The following is a 19,249-nucleotide window of genomic DNA, read 5'->3' as shown; positions in this document are numbered from 1 at the left end:
TTAGCACATGTAAATAAAAAACGTAAAACGAACAAATAGCCTAAAGCAAACTCCGATATTATCAACACGAATAAAAACTCTGAAAACCAAGTGCAAATGTTTACACCATTAACTGCTTAATTTCCAGTCTACAAATTGCCAAAATCTAAACTGAATTTCTGGTGTATCAAAAAAAGTGTTGTTTCTTTAAAAAGTGTTAATATTCCCAACAAACGTCTACCTGTTTATGAAAAACTGTCTAACAAGGCTTTTGAAACACATCAAATTATTGCCTACTATTTTTATTTTTTTACATCAAGGATTTATACTTTCAAAATTTAATATCTGGCAATTCTATTTCTACCTTTCAAGACAAAGTTGCCATAGAAAATTCGTTAGCTCAGTTGCTAAGCGGTCGACTTAAGATCACGTGTCGCTGGTTCGGCTCTCGGGGTGTGCGCTTGAGTAACGCATTTCAAGAAATGCTCTTCATTTAGCGGCAACTAGTGGATGAAATAATTCCCCGGCAACAACATTTCAATAATCGGAAACTACTTTCTGCCAATCTCGGTAACCGGCCTCGCATCAAAAGCTTCTACAAACATGCAAAATTATCAGATATTACCAATCAAGGCTTTATCAGTCCGAGGAAAAAACTCATAACCAATCGACCCGAAATGATCAATCAATCAATGTTTTATTTGTCAGTAACAGGAACATAAGTACATGTTTGAAATATGCAATATACACAATACAAAAGTTACACAAGTTCCCATACCGACAGGGAGACAACGAGACGACCATACGGTCTACTTGTCAATTGCCACCCTACGGAAATTACGATTTTGCCATTTAAAATTAGCTTACAAGAGAAAAAATAAAACGTTGAAACGTTCCCGCGCTTCAACAACAACATACGCAGAAAAAAAAAAAAACGTATTGATGATAACGTAGGCCTAAACACAAAATTCCATGAAGCAAGCAGAGAATAATCAAGTTTCCGAAGAAACTGACAAGTTGGTTTCCATAACATATCAAATGATAAAACTGTAATCACCCGCAATAGAGTGTCCAAAAACACTGCTCAGTTATGATAAAAATTTTCAAACATTTAAAAAAAAAATTAACTGAAAATACTTCCATTTTTATCTTCCACGGTTCAAAATGGCTCAGTTTAGCTGAACAGAAAAAAATTGAAAGAGTTTTCAATTCTGGCAAGAAAACTGCAAAACTGGCAACTTTGCTGTAAGCTTCCATAGCAGCCTCCTGATATTCATCAGGCGTACAGTTTTGCCTGTCACGTGTTTCATGGATGAGCGGGTTTTGTAACCATTGGTGAAGTAACGCTCCGATTCTGACATTGGCCTAGGCAAATTGAGATTTGGTGTGGTGTGCTTAATTATGTAACAACAAGTGTTTTGCTTGCTTTAGCAATGCTATAGCTCAATTTATTGACAAAGTTTTTGATAGAAAAAGAGCTTTTTTTGGAGTAATGCCTGTATTTAAAGTTCCAGTGCTTCACAAATTTGGTATAATTTCTCAGAGGTAAGTCTAGCATAGGCCTATGTTAACTCATCTAAGACAACAAGCTGCTTTGCAGACTTATACATGTTTTTTTTAATATCACTATAGTTTGAAAACTTAATAAGAACTATGGACAATCGATCGTTGTGGAGACTCACGGTAGCCGATGCCTTATCCAGGCATGGCCGGTGATGATGATAATTTGAATCATTCCTCAGCAAGTAGTAGCCTACCATGTACCGGTATTAAGAAAAAAACGACTGCATAAAAGTATGGACATAGCCTACAGAAGGTAGTAGGCTAATAAAGTAAGATTACTGTTTCAAAAGACCTTTCTCATTATGAGGATAAAGATTTCCTAAATCAATAACCTATTTTGTATAATTAGTTGAAATTGTGTTGTCAGTAGCCTACACTTAGGCTATTATTTTTCTCAAATGTTTGTTGCTATTTTTAGCCAACGAGTTGAACTACAAAATCGTTTACTACAACAAACAAATGAAGCTAATCAAACTCCTGGATTGAGTCAGAGACCAAACGCAAGCCCTTTTAAGGTGTCAGAAGAATTTGTTCAGAAGTACAATCTTGCCAGTCTTGATGAAAAGGAAGGCTATCGAGATCAAGCAGAAAAGCTCTTGGAACGTTCAAAAGTAAAAATAATTGCATTTTCTTTTGTTTGCCAGATACGTAGACTATGTTTTGCGATGTTAAAACCTTATGTAAAAAGGGGGGGGGGGGGGGGAGTAATCGTTTTTTTTTCCAAATCCAACTTTAGCCTTAGTTTTAAAATACAACAGGAAATCCTAAAACCTCTGAAAACAATTTGAAATTTTCTGCTAAAACCCTTTCTTGCTTTGGCTTCTGTCTGCTAAAGTTTATTTTACATGTTTGATTCAAGCCAATCTCTCTTCATCTACTTGTCTATTTTACCTGCTGGTGTCAGTTTAATCACGTAGATTAACTTGCCCTCGAATTAACTTGCCTTTGTTGTGGTTCTGCTGGAAGTCAGCTTCAGTCAGACAGCCATAAAAGTCAGTCGTTCGTCAAAAGCAGTCAGTGCAGCATTTTTGAGTACCGTACCAGGCAGAAACAAAATTCAATACCACTTTTAATAAGTCATTGGTATGACTTGACAGGGCATTAAACCCATGTCTACTATCATAATACTGGTTTGTTTATTGTTGATGGATGGCAAGTGGCTACCCTTGCCCCATCCTGTCAGTAACAGTGCTTTCAAACCAGACGAGAAACGAAACTTGCCAACCAAGAGCCTCCACCCGAACGGCACAGCCACAGGGAGCAATGAACGTTGCACAAGTCCAAACACCCAACCATCCTACAGCTCAACATTGAAGGCTACACAACAAGCAAGGTCAAAGTTGTGGAGCAGCTTTCCCATACCAATCGGCCACTCGTCACCCTCCTCCAAGAGACCCACTGCACCTCGGCTAGCTATTCCAAATACACGCTAGCTGGGTCTACCCTAAGCAGGAAGCACGGCATTGCCACGTTTGTGCATGAGAGCCTGCAGTAGACCTTCGTCGATCAATCTCCAGCTGATGCCGAGATTGAGTGGGTGTGCTTATGTAGGCTATCTGCTTATGTGTGCCTATCTCAGACTACAACATCGTCAATATCTACAAGCCCCCACAAAGTGGAGCCAGGAATGTCCCACAGGGACCAGTTCTAGCTCCACTTCTCTTTAACATCTGCACCCACGATCTGCCAAGAACGATCTCCGCAAAATACGCATACGCGGACGACCTGACAATTCTCCACTCCACAAAGCCGTGGGAAAACCTAGAAGACACCTTGAGTCAGGACATAAAAACCTTCTCAGCTTATCTCCAGAAATGGCGACTGAAACGCAGCGAAACCAAAACTGTGACAGCAGCTTTCTATTTATTTAACGGGGAAGCTGATCGTGAGCTGAATGTCCTGAACAAGGAAAAATCACTTTCTTTCTACCCCGAACCAAAATACCTTGGGTTGACATTAGACAGATTCCTCACCTACCGCCACCATTTGATGTAACTGCTCAAGAAACTGTCATCGCGTGCTGGGGAGCGAGAGCTGACACTTTGCGTATAGCGGCTTTCGCTCTTGTCTACTCCTCACCAGAGTACTGTGCAGTGTGCACGTGTGTGGTGCCGCAGTGCTCACTGCCCTGCCACAACATCGACACTGCCATAAACAGCGCTCTACGCACAGTGACCGGGTGCCTGCGTCCCACACAATTGGACAATCTTCTCATTCTTGCTAGCATCCAACTTGATAAGCTTTGTCGCGAAGAAGCCACTCTGTCTCTCGGTCGACGAGCATTGGAACCCAACCATTTTCTCCAATCCAAAATCTTGGCTCTCCCAGGAGAGCACCCCTGTCGACTGAAATCAAGATACCCAATTACCCATTCGTGCCAGCCGCTCAACTTCTGATCAACGAAGCTGATAGACAAAACATCTCTGCGGCTACTTGGGCGGACCATAAATGGAATTCTCAATGGAAGTCACACACCATCAGACTCCATTCGTTCATCGCCAATGCCGACACTCGCCCTACCAGCTTGACACTATAAAGACAGGCATGGGTGCATCTCAACCGTCTCCGTACGGGCATCAGGCTTTTCCGCTCAATCATGCATGAATGGGGAATGGCTTCTTTTTCTACTTGTGAATGAGATGCTGAGGAACAGACCGTAGACCACATCATTATCGATTGCACCATCTTCAAGTCGCCTAATGAAGTGGAAGGTCTGCGTGTCTTAGATCATGAAACAAAAGACTGGCTGCTCTCTAGTAGCCTTACAGATTAGTCCGGGAGCATCGTAACTCTGGGGTGGTAAACGATAGACCTTCTGCCACAGAGGCTCACATGACAACGACGACGATTTATTGCTTATTTATTTGCAATATAACTACGTTGTTAACCAAATGTTTGGTATGACCCGACCTGGAATTGAACCCAGACCTCCCAGCATGAGGCAAAGACACCAATTACTCGGCCGCACTAGTGGCTTTTTGCTTTACCAATCCAATTTAGGTAAAGAGGTGGCTTTCTTCAACCATAAACAGATAAAATCAAGCAACCACACAGCATTTAACATAATATATTAAACTGAACATAAACTATAAACTACGAACGTTTTCGGCCATACACATGTTAGCCCTTTTCAAGTAACAAAAAAATAACTGATTTTTACATCTATTGAAATTTCTTGCCTTTCTCCTCTGCTTTACCGTTTCATTCTTATGCATTTCGTTTTCAATTTATTGTGTAGATCAATCATTTATTTCAATGTAGATGTAAAAATCAGTTATTTTTTTGTTACTTGAAAAGGGCTAACGTGTGTATGGCCGAAAACGTTCGTAGTTTATAGTTTATGTTCAGTTTAATATATTATGTTAAATGCCGTGTGGTTGCTTGGTTTTATCTGTTTATCAATCCAAGCCTTCGTTTGAGGGTGAAAAGGTTTGGATTAAAGTGGTTTGGGCAAGAAAGTTTCTTGTTCCAGAGTTTAGAGAAAGTTTTTGTCTAGTTTCAAGCATATCGTGAAGTAGGCCTATCTGACCATATCTTTGTATTTGCTACGTTACGACTCAGCTCTTCGGAGTTAAGCATCTGCTCTGTTTCTACTTTTTATGTTTGATTGTAATATGGACCATCTTGATGATTATGATGCAAATATATAAATAAAATAAATAAACATAAAATAGAGGTAACGCTCTCAACTGGTGTGGAACCGACATTTAAGCGTTGTGAAGATGCTCTCAACTTTGGGCAATGCAACCCACTAATGGCTGGCAACATTAAACTTAAATACATTGGTTTTCAGCGACGATGTGGCCTGATTTCATTGGGTGAAGGCGATCACGTGGACCTTCCGTTAGCCTGGTCTGAACTCACTGTTCTGGCGCAATGCAAAGGAAAATTGCAAGAAGGTTATTTGAAAATGAAGCGCAGCCTAAAGTTCATTTAAACTAATTGTCTTTAACGTTTAATGGATTTTATTCCTGTCAAAGCCTATTTGTGTTACTGACTGCAATCTCTTTTTTGAACGTCAACTAATTTCAATGTCTGCAAACCAGATTTGGATCCATTGCAATTCTAGTTAAATGCAATTTAGGCTACTACACATCTTCATGTAACTGTAATTTAAAATTTTTTTAGTCCAATTTACATTTACAATTACATTTTGGTCTAACTGCAGCATTTTTGTAATTAATCAAATTTAAAAGTCATTGTAATTTTAAAAAGTCAAAGCAATGTATAATTGTATATGCAATGTACCGTAATTAAACATTTGATGATGCAAGTTTAATGTAATTGAACCTGAAACTATGTAATTGATTCAACTCTGATACAAACTCAATAGAAATGGAATGAAAAATTACGATTTACTGACCAGATTAAACTTCAATACATAGGGCTTTTATCTTTAACTGACCAGCAATTCAGGAGTGTGGCACTATAGGACTAAAAATAGGTTCCAAGCATGGCCACCTGGAGATGTGGCCTGATTTGTCACATTTTGCAGATTTTGATTACAGCTACTGCTAGTGCTTGACTGACATTTTTTGAAATGTTTTTACTTTTTGCGGTTTCCTAATGACATAAAACTTTCTTGTTGCCTTGGGGAAGCAGTAGCAAATGAGAAAAAGTAAGTTAAAAAACGCAAAATCAGACTGTTATTGAAAATTAACAGTCTGACTAAAATCTTCGAAATCAAATTTTCTTTGTTTTTCAACATGTGAGGATGTTAAAACCTATTGTGTCATCTGGGGAAAAGAATAAAGTAAGCGTAAAAATCTAATTTTTAGAAAAAATTATTTAAACGTTCGCCCAAAGTTAGAAAAACCTGGAAATTTCTGCAAAATGTGACAAATCAGGCCATATCTTTAGGTGGCCATGGTTCCAAGGTAAAATGATAGGTCCTAAACTTCGATCCCTTAAATGTATTTGGATCAGAGTGTGGCCAGTGGACCCTGGGTGAACCTACTTTAGATAAACCTCCACTTTGGGACAATATTTTAGATCTAATGCTGCAGATCAAGGATCCAGTTCATACATTAGCTGTCCACATGAAGAGTGACATTCAGTGTGACGTCATAATCAATGATGCTATTTGTTCTTATAAGAATTTGCTTCGTCTTTTTGTTTCCAGATTGCTTTGATCTTCTCTGTGTTTCTCTGAACGAGGCGCCTTTGAGTGAAGATAATATTCCGACCTTGTTCTTTCTTGCTGAAAGCACATTGTACTGGTTGCGTACAGACACAATGAAGCAGCCCTACTTGAAAACATCAGAAGTCAAGTTACTGAAAGTGAGTTAGTTTGCTACTTTCAAACATTGATTGAATGTTTATCCTCCCACTGGGAAAGCTTCTTGCAGAGCTTAATCCTGGCAGTTTCGCATACTTGTAGAGGCTTTGAATCCTGACGCAGGCCCGGTCACCGAGATTGACAGAGTGAAGTTTCCGTTTATTGAAGTTTTGTTGCGGGGAATTATTCCATTCATTAGATGCCGCTGAATAGAGAGCAATTCTTAACGTGCGTTGCTCAAGTGCACACCCCGATAGTCGAACCAGCGCCGCTTGATCTTAAAGCTTCTTCGTTCCATAAGTCACGCGCTAATGAACTGCAGCTATCGGGGCGGACAAAAATGAAATCATAATCTACTTTGAAACACTGAAACTTTTAACTTGTGCTTTGTAGTTTTCCTAAACTCTTTTATAGGTTTGCTTTTAAACAGTATAATTGTCGCAATAAACAGCGAGAGATCGTATTTTAGACGTTGCTTTCGATATTACCAGATCACTTAACATCCATAAAAGCGGACTGTATGTTATTTATTAATATTCAGTACTCTCCGCTTATTTAGCCGATCTCGGGACCAGACGATGTTGAGATTATTAAGTGATAGACGATTCTCTGCCACTTATATGCAAAAGCCCGCGGTATGCACGTGGATTCCAGCGCTCGTGACGTCAGAGAGAGTGCTCGGGCGCTACACATTCAGTAATTCTGGACCGGACAAAACAAGCGGTTGGGTCTATTAACCGTGGGCTGAATAAGCGGAGACCACTATATTACTGTACTAACCAGTGCTTTTACCCCTTGTATTATTTTACATAATCCAAGTGCTATTTTTCAGATGGGATACCTTGTATTCGCAAGACTGCTGTTTCATCACTTATCTGGCAACTTGAGGGGGCTTGCTGACTTTAAAATACGTCTTCATTCTTACATAGACGGCATTAAGAACCAACAAGCTCTCTATCAATCATACCCTAGCGTGCTGTTGCATCTTCGCTTCATTGATCAAGTTGGAGGAATTGTGATTGGTCCTTACGCAATGTCTGGTCCTCCAACTACGGTAAAAACATACTAACAATGGTTCGATGGAATCAGAACTGTTGAGTGAACAAGCCAGACCTTTTCTCATGAGGACTCTGCGTCCTCTATAAAAACAAACCATTTTGATTGATTGAATCTTTATCCTCGGACTGAAAAACCCCTTTTGAGAGCTAAATCCTGGCAGTTTCGCATACTTGTAGAGGCTTCGAACCACTGACGCAGAACCAGGTCACCGATTTTGACTGAGTATAGTTTCCTATTGTTGAAATGTTGTCTGGAAATTGTTCCATGCATTAGATGCCGCTGAATACTGAGCAGTTCTTAAAATGCGTTGCTTAAGCGAGAAGATTGGAACATGACGTAATTTCATCAGATTTTGCTTCATCATGCCTTGTGTTTTTTGTGAGAAATGTCAGTGACATTTTTATTTTCAAACTAACATTTGCGTGCTCATGATGGGCTTCGAACTGACTTCCCTTCGAAGTAACAGATCCATCGCCACTTGGCCACATAGCTTACGTGGGTAAACTGCTGCCATTTAGCGAGTCTCTTGAAAGCTGCCGTGTAAAGCCCTTGCTTGATAAATAATTTTATTACTTGTCATTCAAATTCACATCATCATTCAAATTAGGTTTTCTCCCCACTCGTGGCCGATTCTTTCCTCGCAGCGATTGCCTTCACTCCTATTCTCCATCTCGTTCTGTCCGTCGCATCTTTGTCAGTCGGACTTTTACGTCTAATTATTACTGTTATCTCAACAGCCGAATAAAAGGCGGGAAGAAAGCGTTCCTGGTCTGGCGGCAAGCGTGTACAGAGCGTTGTGTGTCTGGAGAGCGGCAGTGATCACCAGGGCCGGTTTGAAAGAAGCCATTGCCAGCTTTCTGATGGCTGCGCATGAACTTAGCTCAAACGATTGGTGAGTCACTATTGCTGTACTTCTAAGCAATTATTGAAACTAGAAACTAGAACCAAACCAAAACGACAATCTTTAACCCAGTCGGAACGTAAAACAAAAAACTAACTTAACCCCAAACCCAATACGAAACCGGTGAAGCTACAAAGCTGGTTTAGCCTTTTGAATATTTTTGTATTTGAAATTGTCGTAAACGTCTACGTATAGAATTACTACCAAGGTGATGTTTTATTGGCGGCATTTGCTGTTTCAATGCTGATACGCACCGTTCCATCTTTATGAGTAGGCTAAGAGTGTGAATATTTATGTTACAGGGTTAGTGGATTTCTTGCCTTATCTCTTCTTGGAGAAGCGGCTAAAGTTGATATGAAAGCTTCTCGAACCCTGCAAGCCATCGCCAGAGGAATTCAGGTTAGGTGGAGTGACTATCAGTATTTCAGACATCCGCCTCAAACGAATTTCAGGACTGCTCTCTATTCAGCGGATGGAATAATTTCCTGGCAACAATGTTTCAACAATTGGCAACTTCACCCTGTGAATCTCGGTAGCCGGCCCTGCGTCAAAAGCTTCTGCAAATATGCGAAACTGTCAGAAATAACCTATCAAGGCTTTGTCAGTCCGAGGTTAAAGATTCAAAATCAATCAACCACATGGCCTATAAGATTTTTACTTTTTATTTTTTGTTTTAAAAACTTTCATATTCTGTATCCTTTGGTTGTTTACCTACTGAATTTCATCACTTGCTGACTTGATGCTAGTTGAACGTCTCTTTTGCTGACTTGATGCTAGTTGAACGTCTCTTTTGCTGACTTGGCCGTAGCTGAAATGTGCTTACTCAGTTGAAGCACTTGCTGAGTTGTCGCATGCCAATGGCTAGAAATCCTCAGAAGGTTCTAATCCAGTTGAAGTCTTAATTGTTTTTATTTTCTATCTATATTGTTCACTTTACAGTCGTCAATGGGGGTGGATAAAAGTTTCCAAAGCGAATTTAATTCTTTTCCTCGCCCTGGCGCAACTGGAGCCCACCTGGAACTCCTGGAAAGCGATTTCCGAGAAAAACTTGATGATTTTACAACATCATTTGAGGACACGATCGGGACCAATACAAACCCAGCTTTCCTTGCTACCTTACAGTAAATTTATTTTCAATTCTTTCAATCTATCTAGTTTATTTTGTCAACTTCTGGTTTAGTTTTGATTATATCTTTTATATCGTCCGCCCCGATAGCTCAGTTGGTTAGCGCGTGACTTCTGGAACGAAGAAGCTTCAAGATCAAGCGGCAAGAAAGTCAATATTGCCTTATAAGTGTGATGGTTTTGTTTTCGATTGTTTTGCTTTCGTTGCTCACCGCATTATGACAAATAGAATCTTTATTGTAAAAAGCGAATGATCACGAGTACAGGGCGCAGGTAATAGCAATCCCTTATTTTTCAAATGTATACTTTGCAAGGCTCACGATCTCACAGCCGTGCAAAAGGACTACGCGGTTTGTTAAAAGCGGATTCCACAGACTCTACACCTCTGCATATGCCTTTGAAGTTGGCATAGATTTGAGTGACTCTAATTCCGAATCTGTTCTAAGGACCATATTTATTCAGTCTCTGGAAACCCTAAATTTTTATAGACTTACAACTTAGCTCCACAGTCCTACTCTGGCGGCCCTTTCTTACCATTAGAGAACCTGTATTTTATTTGAGACCCGTTTGCATTGAATTATGTAGTTATGTAATTCCCATGCAAAAGCTACGTAAAAAGTGGGTGACAACTGAAATAAAACTTTTTCTACTACTACTAATACCACTTTACGAGGAGTAACAATAGAAATGAAATAAAGCAGCGCTTTCTTTTACTCAACTATCACTGTTATACCAGGAGACCGAGGCCAAGTGCAGGAATTCAAGACGAAGATGTGAACAAAGATTTACGTTTTCAAGAACCACATCAAGCGAGAAACAGCACAGTGAGTGAAGCTTAGATATTAGACCCAATGAAATTGCGGCGAAAGCTGTAATCACAATGAAATACTTAGACGTTTTTTTAAACTTGGCTGTTTTTTATTATCCATGTAAGGAATTAACTTGTAATTTTTTAAAGTATGTGAGCACTCGTCTCCGCGTGGTGGCGCTGAAGTTGGTTGCTCATTCGTGCGAAAGAAGCTGATCACAAATGAGCGGTCGCTTCTTCATGTGCCATGTGTCTGTTTCAAGCTTAGTCTCTTCAGGCACACTTGTTTTCATTGCCCACTCACTTTAATTGTTATGGAAGCGTCATCAGTTGTTGAATAGACTTGCTTGTTAACATTGGTCGGGAGCATTAGACTTTGTTTTCCCTGACCACATTTTCCTTTCCTTTTCCACAAAAGTAATTTTTTCAAGTTTTTCTTTTCTCTGTATGATTTGAATACAATTTCTTATTTTGCTAACTTTTATGACAGGAAGGTTTCAAATGCTGATGGTACACCTTTGCAGCACTACCAGCATTGTCTTACCAACATTAGCTTATAGATTGATATTATTGTCTATAAACAGATTCCATCCGTCACTGGTATCGGGGGGTGGTGTTGGGAGAATGCTTTTTACTATACACAAATTTTGACTGAGATTTGTCTCCACGGGTGGTGCTCCGGAGTGCAGAAGTCCGCTCTGATGGGGAAATGGCAAGATGCTGACGTGACCACGTTTCGTGCTGGTGTGCCGAACCCGTGCATTGAAAGCTGTGGATTAGCGGATCTCTTGGAGTACAGTGGACCCCGGAATGAGGCACCCACAAAGACAAAGTCAAAGGTATTGTTTGATAATAATGTTTTGATAGAGAATTAGCATTGTTGCTCCACAAACATGTAAATACAAAAGCCTCACCGCATGATGAAGAGTTTTAATTTTGATTTCAAGTTTATTTTAATTTTTATTCCAATTTCTCGGTATTTCCGCAGCTGGTTGTAGCTTCCACAGGTAAACTTTTCTCTATCACAATTTTTACTCTATCTTTAAATTCTTATGAGAGCTACACGGAAGCAATAAGAAGGTTTAAATTTTACTAACAAAAAAGTGAAGCGTCCCGTCCACTTGAAATGAAGATTGGTGTATTACATTTCTCTATTATACAGAATCATATAAAATTTTCCAGGAAAAGCAACTCAAACATCTCAATGTAGCCACAAGGTTCCAAATATTGTGTAGAATACGCTGGTACAACCTCCTCAATTAATACAAGATCTTAGGTTCGGCATATTTGGCAGTGAAAGTTGAGATGCTCTCATAAAGCACAACGGACAACGGCATTATGTTGTTAGAGTCAACGCGTGCACTTCACAACCATGGCTGTTTCAATGGCCATAATATAAATAAGTTTAAGCACAAATTAGATTTATTAATTTACTAAAGAATCGTTCGGTGAAGTCATTAAGGATTATTGGGATTTTTGACATACATTGCGGCCGCCTTTGATTACAAAGAATACCAATCGAGATTTAAGCTGACCTGTTTATTGCAAATACAGTACCAAAGCAAGTCAGCTCTTCTCTTACTGTAACATACTGTACACTTGAATAGTTTCTGTATTTTGTAGAAACACGAATGGGTGTGGAGGGTGCGGTATGGCTCCTTGTACGGGCTATGCAGCCTCACACATTCACTGGCTGACGACTCCGAACGAAGTGGAATGAGATCAGCAGCTTGGTCCTTGATCACAACTGTCCAGGTACAAAGTCTGAGATGATGCGCCATGAACGAACCTCTCGAACCATCATCTTGCATTGGCCATCATAATCCGGTATCGATTTGTTTGCTACTAGCCGGGGTGGCCAATTTTTTGGGCCATCCCTACTAGTGTTTTCCTATTTCCACGCAGGTGACTGTCTTCAACACTTTCCCCATTTCATTCTGCCCTTTGCATCTTTCTTCAATCTGGCCTTTCTGTCTCATCCTTTAGAAATCTTTTTTTGTGTCTTTTGGATGTTTTTCTCTTCCCATTCACTATCAAATCGCTTTTCTGAGAAAACTTCTTTCTTCCTTAGCATATTTTCACTCCGTTTTTCATTTTCTTGATAATGGCTCTTTTTCATATAAAAGGAAAATCCTTCTTGTACACTGCAATCAAGTGGGCTAAACGCGTTTTGTTTCACTTCTGCTTACGATGCATGAATCAGAAGAAATCATTTTCGCTTATTCTTTCTACTTATATCATTTCTCTAAAAAGTGAAGTTTTATTTTCATCATCTCGCAGGAGTGCCCGGTCACCGAAGAGAGAGTGCTTGAAGCAATCAGAGTTGCCCAAGTTGCTTTTACCAATTCAACAAAGCGCACTACGTCAACGAGGTAGCTCTGCTATATGGTGTAAACGCGGCTGAGAAAACATTTTATCAGCTCAAGAAATAAGAACTTTTACTATTTGTAACAAATTTAGTGCTAATCGCTAACACTTTAAATAGCCTACCTCTTTTAGGTTAAAACGGACTAAATGATACATGTTTAATTCATAGTAGATTTTAAACATTTCTTTAAGTAAAATAGCAATGAACAAAATTATTTGCTATGTCGTGCTTTTTTAACTGTTACCATATTGCCGAGTGCTCAGAAATATTTCAAATAACAAACCTGGTGAGCATAAGTCCTGGAGGCCACAACTGCGCTCTCTAGTGCCAACCACTTTGGTCTTTCGGATGCTCATTAATTTTAGTGTTATGTTCGTTGGTAAAACCATGGCCACCTGGAGATGCGACCTGATTTGTAACATTTTGCAGATTTTGATTACTACTAGTGCTACTGTTTGACTGAAATTTTATAAATTTTGTTTTACCTACTTGTGCTGACTCGTAATGATATAAAGCCTTTTTGCCTTGGGAAGGCAGTAGAAAATGAGAAAAAGTAAGTTGAAAAACGCTCAATCAGACTGTTAAAAAGCGATTAGCAGTCTGACTGAAACTTTCGAAATCAAAATGTCTTTGTTTTTCAACGTCTGATGATGTTAAACCCATTGTGTCACCTGGGGAAGACAGTAAAGACGTTAAATCATAATTTTTAGAAAAATTCATTCAGACAATCACCAAAAGTTGGTAAAATCTGAAAAACTCTACAGAATATCTGCAAAATTCAGCAAATAATTCAGGCCACATCTCTGAGGAACCATGGTAAAACTTAATGTGTGTTAAAGTGCCCCTGACAGGTTGGATCCAAGTATAGTAACTTTTTAAAGCATTTCCTAGCGCAGAATTACACTTAGCGAAATTTTTAATCTTAACCTCGTAGCTCGACTGGTTAGGGCGTAATTTAATCAAACGACTGCTCCGCAGCGCCACCACAGGCGAAACTCTATATTTCACTGCTCTGGGACGACTTTGGTGGTATTACGTCATCCTAAGTGGACGTCGTTAGCAACGGATGAAACAAACGCTTCTTAGATGTAATTGGTGGATCACAGTTTGGTCTGAGTTGGAACAAGCGGTTGCTTTTTTCGAAGATTTATTGTTTTTTGCAGTTTAATAAAACTGTACTGGATACGTTCCTACAAAATCTAAAATATACTTGAAGTGAAAAATGAAGAAATCGTACGAATCATCATTCATATTTAATTCATCATCACTATTCAAAAATAAATAAAAGTTCTCTCTCTCTCTCATAATGTGCCTTCAGTTGGCAATTGAAATCCGGTGTAACGGCCATCTGGATCTGGAAAATTGTTTCGGATTCGCCAAACAATGCATGACGGCATCACAATCCGATTGTTGCTTCCGAGAGCATCACCTTGTAGTATACACTCCAACACATGCCTGTAGGCATTTTTACTTGAGTGGTATTAACAAAATCATCTTCAGTGAAGTGAACATATACGACTAGTTTTGTATGGCCCATCCCACTTTCGAACACTTGAAGAAAACTTTGACCATTTTCTTCTCCGCACCTTGTTTTGTGGGAAAGTGGGAAAAGAAAGCACACGGTCTTTGTCACTGACAATGTCACATAAACAGCAATTTGTAGGCATTGCCTCAACCATAAATTAAAGGTACTGTTTGTGAGATACTGTTGTTACACTGCAAATGGCTATAGCCAGATTAGGACAAATAAAAAAAGTATGAAAATTGTAGCCCTATGAAACTGCAATTTCAATTGAATTGAGATGCTGTTTGATAAAAGTAAACTCAACCTATTTGATCGAAACCTGATAGTAATAATAAGTTCACTTTTTCATTTCGGTAATTCTTAATTTGCACATGCTTTAGACCAACAGAGCCCCACACATTCACGTTTTGCAGTAGCCGTACCATACTTTACCAAGTCATCACAGAGAAAGAATGTATCCTTCCCGCTTACTGTGACATCATAGCGAGGTTGCCGTTTTTATTTTTGCAATTGAATGAGTACCAGATTCGCCGATGTCAACGAAAGTTTGCAAGCGTGTAACTTAGTAGCCTGTTGATATTTTTTACGATTTGCTGGTCAGGGAAGTTTGTTAGTGTCATCTTTTTGGTATTTTAGGTAAATTTGGCGAATTTATTTACCTGTCAGAGGCACTTTAAGACTTTAAAAATACTTTATCCCAACAAGTTTTTGTTTTTATTTAGTGTATGGACAAGGATAGCAGAAAAGTTGAACGACATTTACCTTGCACCCCCAAGCCCGAGCCCATATTTAGCCACCTCCCCCACCCCTTCTCAAAGAACTCCAGAGAAACCTAGGCCAACTCCAAATCCAAAGAAATTTAGCGTCATTGCGAAGAGACCTACCATGCAGTGAGTGGAAGTTTCAAAACATATGTTTCAATCTTTTGCATTTGTATAAAGTTACAACTGAGCAAGTTAAGCTTTGTTGATGTTCATTTGTAAAAGTTGCTTTTCAAATTATTTTTCAGAGAAGAGCTTGTGGCTCACACGCCTATGGAAAAGAAGGCTCCAGACTTTAACGCTCGCACGAGCTTGGACCTCAAACGGGTTGTTGCTGACCAATGGGAGAAGGAAATGATCAAGAGGAAAGTTGTAAGTTACTTTGTGAGCAAGAAATTTCTCTTCTGTGGTCGCATTAAATCGCAGGACACCTGTCAATTAACCATTGCGTGATGTTTTCATTCATAGAAATTACAGCTCCTTTTGGAGCCAGCACAAGGCTAAATATTCACTGTTTACAGCGAGCATTGCGCTTCGTTAACCATAATAACAGTATGGTTTACTCCATGGAGCTACTACCGCTACTACACCCTCATAGTTAGCGAAACACAATGCACGCTGTTCTATGTTGAGTTTCAGCCTCCTTGTGTTGACGCTAAGCAGATCGCGTCTTCGTCACAGTGTACAATTGTACATCTTTGGCAACAGCGGTAAGAATTCAATTGACTTGCAAAGGCAACGGTCGAGAATTTGTTGCATGAATTAGTGGTGCGATACTGATGAGCCCAGCCTCATGGCCAAAACACGGTGTCTATCGCTGTCAATTCTTGCTGCACTGGACTACCGAGCAACAAGATGATTTTTATGATTGTCGCCAGTCGATTGTAGAAAGAATTGACTGCGATAGACACCGTGTTTTGCCCATGAAGCTGGGATCTTTTAAGATGATAGTATGACAGTATAAAGAAGTATACGCTTATGGTTGCTCTGACTGCAGATTGGCCGTTGTTTCGAGCTTGCGGTTATTGGGGTGAGACAGTGATTATACGAGATACCTTTTTCGTTTCTGCACATGCGCACCTTTACGTCAGCAGCTGCAATCTTATGTTAAAACAAGCTAGCCTAGCTCACCTGTTTTCAGAAGTGTTTCAATTTGTTATTCCAGGAAGAAGAAAAAAGGTTTATAAGAGAACTTGAACAAAAGAAAAGAGACGATGAAGCTCTGGAGGAGGAGAAGACCAAAAGGAGAAGGGAGAAGCTTAAAGGAAAGCCAACTGCCTTGTTAGGACCTTACGAACTGGGTTTTTGTGCATTTAAACCTCATCACCATTAGTTTACAATAGTGATAATGGGATAACTCTGTTTTGATGGTAAAGGTAGTCCTCGCTTATTAAGTCCACGGTTAATAGGCCCGTCGCTTATTAAACCCAATTTGGTCCGGTCCGGAATTACTGGATGTATAGGAGCGGCAAAGATCGTTCCCGCTTAATAGGCTTAAAATCTTCTGGTACCGAGGTGGTCTTAACAAACGGGGACTACTTATTAAAGCAGTAAAAAGCACATGTCATCATTTTATAGCGCGACAATTAATTCGGCATTTAATCACCAGGCAAGTGATTGACGAGAAAAAAATTGCATATTATTAATGTTTATCTGGAACCCCAGACAGCAAAATTCGTCATTTTGACATTGATTCAACGTCTGAAGGCGTTGAATAATGCAAAAATGACGGATTTTGCTGTCTGGGACAATGTTTCCAACCTGGGGTCAATCTCTAAAGGCTCCTAGGGTCTATTTCTAAAGAATCCGAAGAAAAATTTAACGGTATGTTTTCGCGCATTGGTTTTAACTTTGATAAAAGTACTAAAACATCATCTTTAATTATTCATATGTTTAATTTTTTCTACATTTTCATTTTGCGCTTTTGAAGTTATTGGGTACGCCAACTGGATAATTGTTTGAAGACGTCCGTGAAATAGAAGATTGTTCCATAGATTTCTATTCACGTAGAGAGGAATTTCACTAAATTTCGACATAAGCTTCTTTTATCAACTGAAGAGCAAAAAATTATTTTCTATGATTCAGTCTTGTCCTGACCCAGACAACCACTTCATCTGGTCCAGATCTTTACCAGATCGGGTACGGATCTGATTTGGACCAGATTGGGTACGGATCTGATCGGATTTGGACCAGATGAAGTGTTTGTCTGGAGAGTGATTAAATGTCTGGTGATTAATCGTCGGTGACATCAGCCAGAAAATCAGTACTGTTCTTTTTAACAATGGCTCAACGTCTGTGGATGTGAGATTTTTAAAAGTAAGATCTACCGCCTGTAGACGTTGTATCAACGTACGGTAAACAAGACCTGACTCGGAGACTTAGTACATGACAAGTGATGAACAATGACTGCGTACAAAACTCTCACGAAAGTGTTGCGTTGTTTGTAAATTAAATTTTACTGCTGAACTTATTGCATATTGCACTTAGTAAATTATCACATACTCCCATGGTAGATGCTGCAAAACGTTATCACCTCGCCTTAACTGCATAGGATCAGCTTGGATACATTTTGTTGCAGCTGAGCCATTCTTACTGTTTCACAAGAAGCCTTTTGCTGTAAATTAAGACATCCTAGACAGCAAAATTCGTCATGTCTACATTGATTCTACGTCTGCAGACGTTGAATCAATTTAAAAATGACGGGTTTTACTGTCTGGGATATTGTACCAACCTACATTAACGTTTATTAGAAGCTATGTATCAGCCCATGAGGAAACTTGTTTCATTTTGGCAATAAATGATTGAGGGAACATGGTGTTACTGTCAAAGGTATATTTTTCTTCTTTCAACTTAAATTCTACAAAACTATTAGATTGCTTAACTCTTTTTATCCAATAGGTTTGGCTGGATCTACAGTAACCTGGTACCAGTGACAGTGATTCAAGAGTAGTTCTGTTCATTGCTTACAAGCAGTAAACTTCACAATGTCATCGGGCGGTTTTTGTATTATCTTACGTTTCATATGCAGGCTTTCAGTCTGGTGACTGCACAATAAACAACAGACAATAATCGAAACAATTGACACAAAATAGTCGAAATTCATTGCAAAATCACCCATGCACAACATAGGCTACATTACAGACGTTTGAAACGTTGCATTTAAATGTATCATACAAGTTCGATAACAATTTAGACTGCAAGTGCTCAACCATATTGATTTTTCCCCTTAAAAGCTGTCTAGGTCTAAGAGATAAATTTAGCCCATCAAGTTTTTCAAATCAGATGTATGACATTTGAAATTATAGACATTGTGTTTGTAAATTCTGAAATTTATTTCCCATACTAGATGAAGTTTTTTCGTCAGGAAATTACCTGGTTTTGAAACCTTATTTTAAATAGCAACTCAGCAACTCGAACTAGAGGTTTGGCCTACACACAGTAGCATTGACAGGGGGGGTTCAGAGGGTGCTTTTAGACCCGGTCCGGAATGATTTAGAGGCCCGGAATTTTTCTAAGTGGCTCAAGAACTTGAAGAAACCATCGCATATACTTTGATGAAACCATCGCATATACAACATTCAAGAAAATGAAGTATCTTATTCTATTTGAATAAGCTTAACTGAAGATGATCTAGCTTTTAGCTGATCGAAATCGATATTTAGCTATATATGAGTGAACTGACTCGTGTGAGAATAAATTTCTTTGCATCGCATATACTTTGTGTCTTGGTTTGGGGCTCGAGGTCTCATTGGCACCGGGCCTAAATTGTCCTCTCAGCGGCCCTACCTACACATTGAAGTTACATTTTTTGTGTACTTTAACGAACGTATGGTTTGTTCGCAATTTTCGGCTTGGCTATCGTGCTTGGTTTTACAAACATGT

General features: G+C 39.3%; 1 protein-coding gene across 1 annotated transcript; it reads left to right on the top strand.

Annotated features, from left to right (window-relative positions):
• Positions 1-1,353: 1,353 nt before the first annotated feature.
• On the top strand, positions 1,354-19,031 carry LOC145782326 (transmembrane protein 232-like). The gene is made up of 15 exons (XM_082594117.1): positions 1,354-1,524; positions 1,961-2,153; positions 5,336-5,441; positions 6,665-6,822; positions 7,653-7,874; positions 8,617-8,771; positions 9,083-9,179; positions 9,720-9,901; positions 10,642-10,729; positions 11,298-11,552; positions 12,337-12,468; positions 12,994-13,085; positions 15,329-15,496; positions 15,616-15,739; positions 16,533-19,031. The coding sequence occupies exons 1-15, from the start codon at positions 1,472-1,474 to the stop codon at positions 16,698-16,700; spliced, it is 2,193 nt and encodes a 730-aa protein (XP_082450243.1). The 5' UTR covers positions 1,354-1,471; the 3' UTR covers positions 16,701-19,031.
• The last annotated feature ends 218 nt before the right edge of the window (positions 19,032-19,249 follow it).

The sequence above is a fragment of the Aplidium turbinatum genome, chromosome 13, assembly GCF_918807975.1.
Source record: "Aplidium turbinatum chromosome 13, kaAplTurb1.1, whole genome shotgun sequence".
NCBI lineage: Eukaryota > Metazoa > Chordata > Ascidiacea > Aplousobranchia > Polyclinidae > Aplidium > Aplidium turbinatum.
Note: the sequence above shows the minus strand (reverse complement) of the source record. Positions and strands in the feature narration are given on the sequence as shown.